Raw genomic sequence first — 12,865 nt, forward strand, 5'->3', positions numbered from 1 at the left:
GCACAGCTGGCCTCGGCTAAAAAAAACTCTTGGTCAACATAGGTGGGGTAGAAAGTGTTTAAGAATAACACGATTTTGATCGAGTTCAAGCTCTTAAAGACTCTGGATAGCTGCAAAGTGACTGTCGCAAAGCATGTTACAACAACACAGTAGAGCATTAAGGGAAAAAAAAGTCTTTTGACAACCGCAATGGGGATCCATGGACAGCTTAAAATTGACTGACGCAAATTATGCTAGGCTTACGCTATTAGCACACTTTCAAAATCACGCGTTTCTGAAGGTACAGTAACTTTTCCAGCTACATGACATTATATTTTAAATGTTAACTTTGAACAAAAATCTAAACATCAAAGTGACTGTGGGAGAGATGAACAAAGTTAAAAAATAAAACCAGAGGAATCTGTACTGACCAATACAAGATCAGCACATACAATACTAAATCTAGATGTGCTGTCCTTGCATTGGTAAGTACATGCTGATTTAGTTAAATTAAACAGATAAGGGGGCTTTTAACTGGCTTCCTGTCTGTTGTCCGTACAATTAGCTAGTGAGGGATTTCAAATTGTGAGTCGGGAAAGGAAAAGGAAACGCTTGATAGTAGTGCAATCAATGAACGAAAAGATGTGTGAGAATGAATAATGTTAATGCAGTAAAACCCAAGGCCCTTTTAAAGAATGTCGGCTCATTATTCATGCACAGTGAACCGTGGCTACCGATAGTGGCACCCCGAAGATACATGATGGAAATAATACTGAGATTTCATATAACATTGGGGACTTTACTTATTAACATTAGCAACGTCCTTTCAGTTAGAGTTGGAAAAGATAAGTTCTAGCTCAATCAAATCATAGCACAGTATTCCCACACCCTAGATTAGTACTTGACAGTCACTCTCCCGCTGATCGGGATAATACAGTCACCTCGACGATCGTTTTGACCCCACACCTTACGATCGATACACGATAAGTTACATTTCGCAACTTTACACCTGGCACAAGCCCAGGTAACGGTCTTTAGAGTTAAGGCGCCGACTCACTGTAGGTGTAGGGTCAGCCCTGTTGGGGATTTGCACCGTTCCGGTTCATTGAGCGTGTTGCCCCCCCCCCCCCCCCCCGACCCTTTGTGGTGGAGAGAAACACTGGGCTGACAGTATTCCACAGGGTGACTGACAGGGTTTAACGTCCTCTTAGACCAACTGGTCTATATTGGGACATGTATTGGTAATACGCTGAAGATATGGTGTGATACTTTGATTCGAACACGCCCGCTGTGGCTGTCTTCTTCGACACACCAGCATTGGGTTTGTCTCGTCAAAGTATCGAAATACGATCATGATAATCGGAGACGAGAGATGATGCATGCGTGTCTTCGTGTTTTCCAAGCCCTGAGACTTTCGCTGTGAGCGTGGGATCTTTTTCGTGCGCATGTGTGCACACGGGGGTGTTCGGACACCGAAGATCGAGAGCCTGCACAAAGTTGACTCCGAGAAATAAATCTCTCGCCGAACGTGGGGATCGAACCCACGCTGATAGCGACCAACTGGCTACAAAGCCAGCGCGCTACCAACTGAGCTACGTCCCCGCCCCTTCCACAGGGTCCCTTGTCATTACAGTGGAGCCCTCCTTATAAGACCTGGACAAAACATGAGAAAGTCAGGTCTTAAAAGGGAGGGAGTCTTAAAAGGGAGGTACATTTGCAGACGCTGTGCAGAGACATTATGCACAGTAAGGACTTCAAAGTGAGTGAGGTCCATTGCAGGGCTCCCCCACGGACGCCCGTCCTAGAGAGTCCCGGGACCCCCACTTTTAATGTTTAGAGGGTCCCTGGACCCCCTAAGCAGAGTTTTAGAGGGTCACAAGAGTCCCGGATCCCCCAAACCCCCAATGTACACATAACGCATTGTGATCGCGAATAATGAGATATGAAGTGGGGTTTTTTTATTACCAGAATATTCGAGGTGGACACGTCAACTATACCTAGTCAAATGCAACACACTAGCACACTTTGTTCCCACGTGAAACTGGCATAATTTGTGTTTTCGCCGACGACTACAGTCTGAAAAGAGTATACGGAAATTAAGTGCGTCCAGGGACCCTCTCTTTGTTGTTGTAGTGCGTCCCGGGACCCCCTCCTCGAATTTCTAGTACGTGATTTCGGCTTCTAGTGCGTATAGGACACAGGGAGCCCTGCATTGTACATGCTACCAACACGGAAAAGACCTCTGCCTGAAAGGGCTAAACGATCGGGCCATGTCACGCAAAACGAAAGAAGGCAGTTCCATGTTCCCAGCACATAGCATACATTTGCAGTAAGAAAGAAGGCAGTTCCATGTTCCCAGCACATAGCATACATTTGCAGTAAGAAAGAAGGCAGTTCCATGTTCTCAGCACATAGCATACATTTGCAGTAAGAAAGAAGGCAGTTCCATGTTCCCAGCACATAGCATACATTTGCAGTAAGAAAGAAGGCAGTTCCATGTTACCAGCACGTCATAGCATACATTTGCAGTAAGAAAGAAGGCAGTTCCATGTTCCCAGCACATAGCATACATTTGCAGTAAGAAAGAAGGCAGTTCCATGTTCTCAGCACATAGCATACATTTGCAGTAAGAAAGAAGGCAGTTCCATGTTCCCAACACATAGCATACATTTGCAGTAAGAAAGAAAGCAGTTCCATGTTCTCAGCACATAGCATACATTTGCAGTAAGAAAGAAAGCAGTTCCATGTTCCCAACACATAGCATACATTTGCAGTAAGAAAGAAAGCAGTTCCATGTTCTCAGCACATAGCATACATTTGCAGTAAGAAAGAAAGCAGTCCCATGTTCCCAACACATAGCATACATTTGCAGTAAGAAAGAAGGCAGTTCCATGTTCCCAGCACATAGCATACATTTGCAGTAAGAAAGAAGGCAGTTCCATGTTCCCAGCACATAGCATACATTTGCAGTAAGAAAGAAAGCAGTTCCATGTTCCCAACACATAGCATACATTTGCAGTAAGAAAGAAAGCAGTTCCATGTTCTCAGCACATAGCATACATTTGCAGTAAGAAAGAAAGCAGTTCCATGTTCCCAACACATAGCATACATTTGCAGTAAGAAAGAAGGCAGTTCCATATGTTCCCAGCACATAGCATACATTTGCAGTACATACACGTATACTGCCTTAGGGTTGGGCCCTATGCTTTCTGTTTCGTTTTATTTCCTCCTTTTGTAACTCGCTGTCATCGTTATTTATGTTCTTTTCACTGGCATTTGGTAGGCCAGGATTGTCCAGTGTGTCATAGTTGTCGCTGGAAGGGAAGGGTTTGGTAGTGAGTCACAATTGAATACGGTTTGGTGCTCAGTGTAAGGGTTACTCAGTAAAGGTTTTGGATTTGTTCCTGTATTTTGTAAACAGCCCCCCCCACCCCTTACTCAGAGCTCGCTAATGACTATTACTTTTATTCAAGAATACAGCTGACCTTTCTGTGTTTTAGTAAGATTGTTTCACTACTCTTGTACAGAAAGGATTCGATTGTTGAGAGTTAGATTTTCTTGTAGCATTCCATTACTTGTTGAAAACCTTGATCTTCTGTTGCCTGTTCTCACCCAGATTGTTAATGATAGCCTGTTGTCCGGTGTGTTTCCATCATTGTTCAAAACTGCACTTGTGAAACCGCTCCTTAAGAAATCCAATCTCGATGTAAATGTCTTAAAGAACTACCGCCCTGTTTCTAACCTTTCATTTTTGTCAAAGATCATTGAGAAAGTAGTTTTAAAGCAGCTGTTAGTGTATTTGAACACTCATGATCTGATCTCGCATTCTCAGTCAGCATACCGTCCTTCTCACTGTACTGAGACTGCCCTGCTCAAGGTGACCAACGACATTCTGTCTGCTCTGGATGGTGGTGATGTGTCTGTGCTCACCCTACTGGACCTCTCGGCAGCGTTTGACACAATAGATCATGTCACACTGCTGAGCAGGCTCCAGACCTTGTATGGCATCTCTGGTCCAGCGCTAGCATGGTTTGAGTCCTATCTTACGGACAGAACTCAGGCTGTGCTTGTCGATGGCCAGAGATCAGCCCCAGCCCCCCTTGTTTTCGGCGTCCCTCAAGGCTCTGTACTTGGCCCCGTCCTCTTCATTATGTATACCAAACCCTTGTCTGCCCTCATTCAAAATCATTCCGTTTCAAACCAGTCTTTTGCTGATGATACCCAGTTGTATAAGCCTAGTTCCCCCGCTGAGACACATGCCGCCATCCAGACCATTCAGACCTGTATCTTAGATGTTAAGTCATGGATGGTAGAAAATAAGTTAAAACTAAATGATGATAAGACAGAGGCACTTCTGTGCATGAAAAAGTCCACTAAGTTCCCAAATTCTCAACCTTCGTCTGTCCAAGTAGGCAATATCGACATCTCTTTCTCTTCTTCAGCTAGAAACCTCGGCTTCGCCATCTCCTCAGACATGACACTCAACAAGCACATCTCCAACATCTGTAGGTCCGCATACTTTGAACTCCGCAAGATCGCAACCATCCGCCATACTCTGTCCGTTCAAACTACAAACACTCTAGTCTGCTCTCTTGTTCTTTCTAAACTTGACTACTGTAACTCTCTTCTCTCTGGCTGTCCACTCTACCTCCTGCACAAACTACAGAAAGTTCAAAATTCTGCAGCACGCCTGATCCTCAAAGCACGAAAAAAAGATCATGTCACACCACTTCGCCGCACACTCCACTGGTTACCCATCCAAGCCCGCATTGAATACAAACTGTCCACTCTCTGCTTTCACTTCTTCTCTGCCTCGTCTCCTGCTTATTTCTCTGAACTTCTCACTGTATACACTCCTGCTAGACAACTCCGCTCCTCTTCTGATAGCCGCACCCTAGTCATCCCACACACAAAATCAAAAGCATATGGACAACGCACTTTTGCATTTTGCGCATCTACTCAATGGAACTCTCTCCCCTCTCACATTCGCCACTCTCAGTCAGTACAGTCATTCAAGCGAGCACTCAAAACTCACCTCTTCCAGAAACACAACTCCTAAAGTCGCAACATTTTGCCATCCTGTTCTGTAACGGTTCCATCTCTATTCAGCTTGTTATTTTTGTCTTTTGTTATTATAAATATAATTTTTCACTGCAGTAGTCCTTTAACTTTAACCCTTAGCTGTAGGCTAGATATGCACAAGTCATGTCGGTGCCACATAATGCTGACACACATGTTCCTGTGCATAGTTTATGGATAACGTGTAGTTGAGAAGTTAAGAGTAGAAATAATTAGTATTTAGTGTAGGAGGAGGGTTGGGGGTGGGTAGGGAGGGGGTGGGTATGGTTTACTTTGAGCAGGTCGGTTTCAGTTTTAATAAACAATTTTAGAGAATTGTGTATTTTATATTTGAGTCTTTTGTGTTTTAGACATTGATGCATTTAATAGTTTTAACGAGTTGCCTTTTGTTTTATCATTCTGGTGTTTATCTAGCTGTGCTGTGTATCTTATAAGAAGTTCTTAAAAGTTCGAAGTTATTTTAGCATATAGGTTTGTTTGTTTTTTATGGTCTTAACAGTTAAACATGTATTACGTTATTATTAAGATTTATGCTTTGTTAGTACTAAGCAGTTGTTTTAATCAGTCTGGTTTTCTCTTGTTTTCATCTTATGAACATTCTAAATGTTAGACTAACTTATTGTCTTGTACAGAATAACAACTGTGTGAATGGTGCTATACTGAATGAAAGAGTGTGACATGAAGTTCTTGTACATCATTGTAAAGAGTGTGAATGACGTTTTAGTTTAGATGTCAAGCGCTTAGAGCAAGCCTTTTTAACGAAAGTTTTTGATTTAGCGCTATATAAATGTTCTTATTATTATTATTATTATTATTATTCCGTGGGTGTGTACCCTTACAATAACACGTTGCACTTACAGCCGGTGACTAAGCACAAAAGTGGCACTGTTCGAATTCAGCTCGAAAGTCGGCACAAGGTCATGCCTTAAAGGGCATTATTATACGATTCAGAGCCTTTCAGAGCAGATTATAGTTTGAATTTTGCAACTTGTGCGTGATTTGAATACATTTCTGCTCAATTCTATATTTTGTCTCTCTTTATAGTAGTCAAAAACAATGGTTTGGTTTAGATTAGTTTGGCTTTGCACAGCTGCATCGTTTATCATTCGTCGTTTTATTCGGTCTAACTAAAGGACATTTTTCATGCATGCATATGCTTTTCTTTGTGTGAACATTATTGAAGCGAATGGATACGACCCGTTTTAAACTAATAACTAGTGAACAAGAGGCGAAGCCTTCAAGGCTCACGTAAGAAATCGACAAACAGTAACACAAACTATCACTCCGTCACACATACACCCACACAATAAGCATAGGTGACACGGTGCAAGAGTGCGAGACACTAGATCTAGATCTGTCTGTCTGTAGCCTATTTACAGGGACACGACTGCAAGATGGCCAGATCGACACTGCGCTTTCGACAGCGCTTCCTCGCGCAGACACTGGAAACACGCTGTGCAGATTAACCTGTAGGAAATCTCCTTTGGTATCTTCTTTATCTATTTTTCTGGAGCTACGAAACCGAACAATGTGAAATCATGAGTCGTCTTCTTCGAATCGGCGAACTGCAGCTCGGTGATAACTGTATCTATACCACAATCCTTCACGCGATCTGACCTAACCTTGACCCCTGACCTGGTCTACATACCACACACGACACAAATCAGTCAAAACCAAAACCCCCCACCACCCGTTTTCTTTGGATACACACTTTAATTACATACGTGCCGACGAAATGTTGATCATTGCTTCAATACTTTGAAGCTGTTGCTTGAATAATAACCAGGTATAATTAGTATTTCGGTGTTCAGTCAAATGTTAAAGTTTCTACCACAGACATTCACACATACATACGCACGCACGCACGCACAGACAGACAAAAGTTAGCATCGCATAGGCTACACTCACGTGAGCCAAAAAGAAAAGTCCTCGTGAAGGATGAATGTAAGTGTACAGTCACAAGGAGTAGTGGCGGAGGGGGGTGGTGGGGGGTGGGGGTGGGGGTGGGTGAGGCAGGTGCGGGAATATCGGGGTCAGGAAACAAACTCCCAAAAGAGACCATGGAAAAAATAACATTTGAACAAACACAAATGGGTTTGCGTCTTTCACACATTAACAACGTTGAGATTATGAAAGTGTGAGTGTATGTGTGTGTGTGTGTGTGTGTGTGTGTGTGTGTGTGTGTGTGTGTGTGTGTGTGTGTGTGTGTGTGTGTGTGTGTGTGTGTGTGTGTGAGAGAATGTGTTTACGTGCGTAGGCTACACAAGTGCGCGCATATATTTGCAATAAGTGCGTTCGTATCGGAACATACGTTACGGTTCCGATCTAAGACAGCCAGGGGTATGCGTACATTAAAAACTAACTCTGGTTCTCTCTTTTTTTTTTATTTATTTTTTAATTTTTTACAGATATGTCTTCCTAGCAATCTATGCAGTAGAAATGATCATCAAAGTGCTGGCGCGAGGGTTCATCCTCAGCCGCTACACATACCTGCGGGACCCGTGGAATTGGTTAGACTTCATCGTCATCGTAACAGCGTGAGTATTGCCTGTTTTCCACAAAATCCATACTGGCAAATTGCAAAAAACAAAGAAAGAAACAACCAAACAACTAAACACACAAACAAGCAAACAAACAAACACACAAACAAACAAACAAATAAACAAGCGAACAAACAAACAAACAAAAAGCAAACAACCAAGCAAACAAACACACAAACAAACAAACACACACCAGAGAAGTAACTGTCTCTGTTAGGTCAGTGTCTATTGGTACATCGTTTAGTGCCGAATGACTGCATAAAGTAAGTAATATTAGCGGGAAGAGGACATTGAAGTAAAAATTAAAAGCCCCCCCCCCTCCCCCACACCTCCCAAGTAGCACATCTCTTTTCAAGACAGACCTATGTAGAGATTGACCCAGGGAAAGCAGCATTCTTTGGGTGTGAGCTAGAGGCGTCTTCTCATCTGATGAATTTCTGATTAGAGGTACCACTGCACATATTATAGCCACGACAAAGTCCTAGCTTTATGGCAGAGCCACGCCTACTAGACTTGATGACGGCTGATTGCGAGTTTTCAGTGTTGAATGTTTTTAGTTTTAGGCCGATGTATTGTCCAAATGTTATGATATCGCTTCACGCGACTTGCTTTTTTTATCAGCACATGCATAGTTTTCAGAGGATTTGGATTCTGATGATACGTACTTTACCAACATCACATGACACTGTTGTGCATGCTCTGGTGGTGATGTGGGGTTCTTATAGATAGTGTTTCTGTTTTGTTGCAGATTTTTAACAATCCTCATCCAGATAGCAGATTCAAGCATCTCTGTTGGCAACCTTCAAGGCTTGAGAACTTTCCGAGTCCTTCGAGCCTTGAAAACGGTGTCCATAGTACCAGGTTAGTTTTGTATTCACCTACTTTTGTTTACCATCTTGCTGACAGAGAGAATATCCTACATGTACTAAGTGTGTAAATAATGTCTCTCATAATGCATACTTATGTAGCATAGTACTGTTGCTGTTGGCTTACCCAAGCGATAGCAGCAGGGATCCAAAAACAGATGGACTCACTGCTAACGTTCCAAAATTCTGAAATAAAAAAACAAGAATTGAATTATTGGAACATTTCATTTTTGACAAAACGTTACATAAACAAATATAGACCATGGACAAAATAACATTCAAACAGACAATAATTTGTTTCCGTATAGCATCTCTGTACAGCATCTTCTAAGTAAACAGACAGACAAACATTTAAATAATTTGATACAAATAATGAACTTCTCTCAAAATCGTCGATGGCATGGATGGTACTATAAAGGAGAAGGTCCAGGGTTATTGGGGAGAAAGCTGGATTTCTTATTGTTCGTACGGGTGTTTTATATAAACTGTAAGGGGCGTCATGGTTTCAGCGTTTTGAGATTGTTCGGGATATACAATGACAATAGACGAATTCCGAAAATAACTCTGTCGGGTTTGTATGGGTTGTGAAAGAGTGAATGCCCTTGCTTTTTACCCGGACAAACATTGGAGGGGCCAATCAATAGCGAGGGGTGTGTCGGAAACACGGGGACAGGAGCACATATGAAGTTGTTTGTCAGAGGAAAAGCAAGGGTATTCACTCTTTCACAACCTATACAAACCCGACGGAGTTATTTCCGAAAGTCGTCTGTTTTGAGTCGACCAGGTCATCATTTAAACCAAAAAAAAGACGTTGCAGAAGATCATTCAAAAAGTATGAATGGGAGGGCTTTAACATGGGAGTGACTTTTCAGTCTAACCATCTGCTGTTTCGTTTGTTTTTCAGGCTTGAAGACGATTGTCAACGCGCTTCTGAGGGCCTTCAAAATGTTGTTCGAAGTGATTTTATTGACTTGCTTTTGCTTGATGGTGTTTGCGCTTTTTGCGCTGCAAATTTACATGGGAACTCTGCGACAAAAGTGTGTGTTGAACATTGACAGCTACACTGCCACTCCGTCTCTCAACTACGATCAGTATTACGCCCAGTGGATACGAGACTCAGGTAAGAGCGTACACGTCATGTATTATGTGTTGTGAGCGTCGTATTTGTCATTTAGTCTGTGTTTTGAGCGTAATATTTTTCATTTATTCTGTGTCTTGAGCGTAGTATTTGTCATTTAGTCTGTGTCTTGAGCGTAGTATTTGTCATTTATTCTGTACCTTGAGCGTAGTATTTGTCATTTCGTCTGTGTCTTGAGCGTAGTAGTTGTCATTTAGTCTGTGTCTTGAGCCTAGTATTTGTCATTTATTCTGTGTCTTGAGCGTAGTATTTGTCATTTATTCTGTGTCTTGAGCGTAGTATTTGTCATTTATTCTGTGTTTTAAGAGCGTAGTATTTGTCATTTATTCTGTGTCGTGAACGTAGTATGTGTCAATTAGTCTGTGTATTGAGCGTAGTATTTGTCATTTATTCTGTGTCGTGAGCGTAGTATTTGTCATTTATTCCGTGTCCTGAGCGTAGTATTTGTCATTTAGTCTGTGTTTTGAGCGTAATATTTTTCATTTATTCTGTGTCTTGAGCGTAGTATTTGTCATTTAGTCTGTGTCTTGAGCGTAGTATTTGTCATTTATTCTGTACCTTGAGCGTAGCATTTGTCATTTAGTCTGTGTCTTGAGCGTAGTAGTTGTCATTTAGTCTGTGTTGTGAGCCTAGTATTTGTCATTTATTCTGTGTCTTGAGCGTAGTATTTGTCATTTATTCTGTGTCTTGAGCGTAGTATTTGTCATTTATTCTGTGTTTTAAGAGCGTAGTATTTGTCATTTATTCTGTGTCGTGAACGTAGTATGTGTCAATTAGTCTGTGTATTGAGCGTAGTATTTGTCATTTATTCTGTGTCGTGAGCGTAGTATTTGTCATTTATTCCATGTCGTGAGCGTAGTATTTGTCATTTATTCTGTGTCTTAAGAGAGTAGTATTTGTCATTTATTCTGTGTCTTGAGCGTAGTAGTTGTCATTTAGTCTGTATTGTGAGCGTACACGTTATTTATTCTGTGTTGTGAGCGTCGTATTTGTCATTTAGTCTGTGTCGTGAGCGTAGTATTTGTCATTTAGTCTGAATCTTGAGCGTAGTATTTGTCATTTCGTCTGTGTCTTGAGCGTAGTATTTGTCATTTAGTCTGTGTCTTGAGCGTAGTATTTGTCATTTTAGTCTGTGTCTTGAGCGTAGTGTACGTTATTTGTTCTGTGTCGTGAGCGTAGTATAGTTTAGCCAGGCGTTTGACTTCACGAGCATAGTTTTTCAGTGACTAGATGTTACACAAAGCCGGAAAAGAAACCAGTTTCGCAATGAAGACATACTAATCATTTATAAAGAAACCGACCCAAAGAAAGGACCCAAACTGACATCACTGTTTCTCGACCACGGGTTGCAGGAGAGTAGGCCTACATTTGATGATTGGTGACTTATCCCCACTCATTTTCATTGACGCTTCCTTTTGGCTTTGCATTTTCTTTCAATATTTACAACAATTATACAGTCTGAGTGATGCATATATATGTTCTATGACATGATGACTCGGAAAGGATCAACAAGTTATTTCGCAAACAATACCTGACTTAATTAATATACGTTATTTGTATTTTTGACCACAATATGACATTTTACACAGATCGAGACAGTCAGTGTTCCTCCGAGACCCCCCTAGCGGTAGAGGTGAACAATGACTGTCGAGATCTGTGTAAAATGTCATATTTTGGTCAAAAATACAAATAACATTTATGAATCGATCGATTCTGGTTAGAAATCCTGTTAGTTTTTGCGATTGAACGGACACAAACATGCACTATTTTGTAGTCTTGGCTGGCCGCCTAAATAAAAAGTTTTGTCGGCCTCTGACGTCACATGGCTCAAAGAAGGGAAATCCAATGTTCAATCGATACATTTTGATTTGTTTCAGCCAACTGGGAAACGGACTCGGATGGAGAGTACCAGCTCTGTGGAAATGCTACAGGCACTGGGTGAGTAGATAGAAGATAACATGTTGATGAGAACAACAGGATAACGATGACATTGGTAGCGCTAGGTACAACAACAACAAATTGGATTTGTTTTAAAGAAGGGAACAGCACCGGTCAAAGTATTAAGCTTCAGAAGCTATTACCTTATTGTTACTTGAAAAATAATCTCTCTCAATTTTATGATGCTGTTCTAAACAACAAACGAGCAGCCAGACAAACAAAGAAAGGGAAGGTGATAGCACTTCTTCCAAACATACAACTCAAGATTCTCTTGACTAATAGGAAAGGATATTTTCTCCTCTATTGTGACTAGCACTGCCACGGCGTTAACGTCCTGCCTGCCCAAGCTTGCCACCAAGAAACTTCCCAAAAATCAGTAACTGTACATAAATCTGTCTAGCAAGCTTGAATTAAGTCCAATCACCACCAAATTTTGTGTACTAATTCAAAAATGGATGCCCAGTTCAGTCGTGCTATTTATAAGTTTGTCACGCGATTTGTTTTAGCAAAGGGGGGTGAAAGGGGGATAATTTGTGTTTTTTAACGTTTTTTTGTGTGTGTTTTATTTTCCACTGCTTTTTTTAAAAGTTATTTTTTAACAGAAAGTATTATAAATAATGTTATAACCAAACAAGGTGTAAAACCTATGAATTAGCTGAAATATTGTTAACATTGTACACAGAAATAAGGAGACAGTACAAAGAAAAAAAACAAGCAAATCACGCATTCACTCACAGCATCCTGACTCAAATGAAACAAAACTGTAACACTCACCAAATGATGTCTAGGTAATCCATATTGAATATAAGTCACATTTTCACAACAAAGTACCAACTGTACACCTATGAACAATTCCAAAAGGAGTTGAAGGCTCCAGCCATCCATTGTTATCAGTGCTGCCACGCCCCTATAGCTCCTGCACGATTCCGAGATACATGTTCGTCTAGCAGTATCACCCCCTACCACGTGTATTTGCCGACTCGTACTAGCAACAACGGGACTGTTTCTTCCTCAATATCACTGCTATTATCGCTTTCTTGAGGCTAAAACGACACGATGTATCATGATCTACAGGATCCTCAAGATCCAACATCCGGAGAATCTCCTCCTGTGACAAGGCTCGCCTTCGATTCATTTTTTTTGTTCGAAAACACCACGCAAATCTGCACTAATTTGATCAAGCCGGAAGAGAAAACCACGTGTATCAAGGGAAACAACTCAATTTACTGCAAGCTTCAAAAACCGGGAAGCAATCACGAGTCGTGTACCTTGTATGTCTAATACTAAAATAGTCACTTCCCGTCCGTGGGCGTTGCAGCGCTATT

The 12,865-nt window shown here is 41.4% G+C and overlaps 1 protein-coding gene across 1 annotated transcript in view; it reads left to right on the plus strand.

Moving 5' to 3' along the window:
• LOC138946115 (sodium channel protein 1 brain-like) overlaps window positions 1–12,865 on the plus strand; it is a 70,035-nt gene that overhangs the window by 16,848 nt on the left and 40,322 nt on the right. The window contains exons 3-6 of the mRNA XM_070317657.1: window positions 7,467–7,595; window positions 8,347–8,459; window positions 9,369–9,584; window positions 11,480–11,540. Of these exons, the coding sequence (XP_070173758.1) occupies window positions 7,467–7,595; window positions 8,347–8,459; window positions 9,369–9,584; window positions 11,480–11,540 (519 nt within the window). The remainder of the gene's footprint in view (window positions 1–7,466; window positions 7,596–8,346; window positions 8,460–9,368; window positions 9,585–11,479; window positions 11,541–12,865) is intronic.

The sequence above is a fragment of the Littorina saxatilis genome, linkage group LG1, assembly GCF_037325665.1.
Source record: "Littorina saxatilis isolate snail1 linkage group LG1, US_GU_Lsax_2.0, whole genome shotgun sequence".
NCBI classification, from domain to species: Eukaryota; Metazoa; Mollusca; class Gastropoda; order Littorinimorpha; family Littorinidae; genus Littorina; species Littorina saxatilis.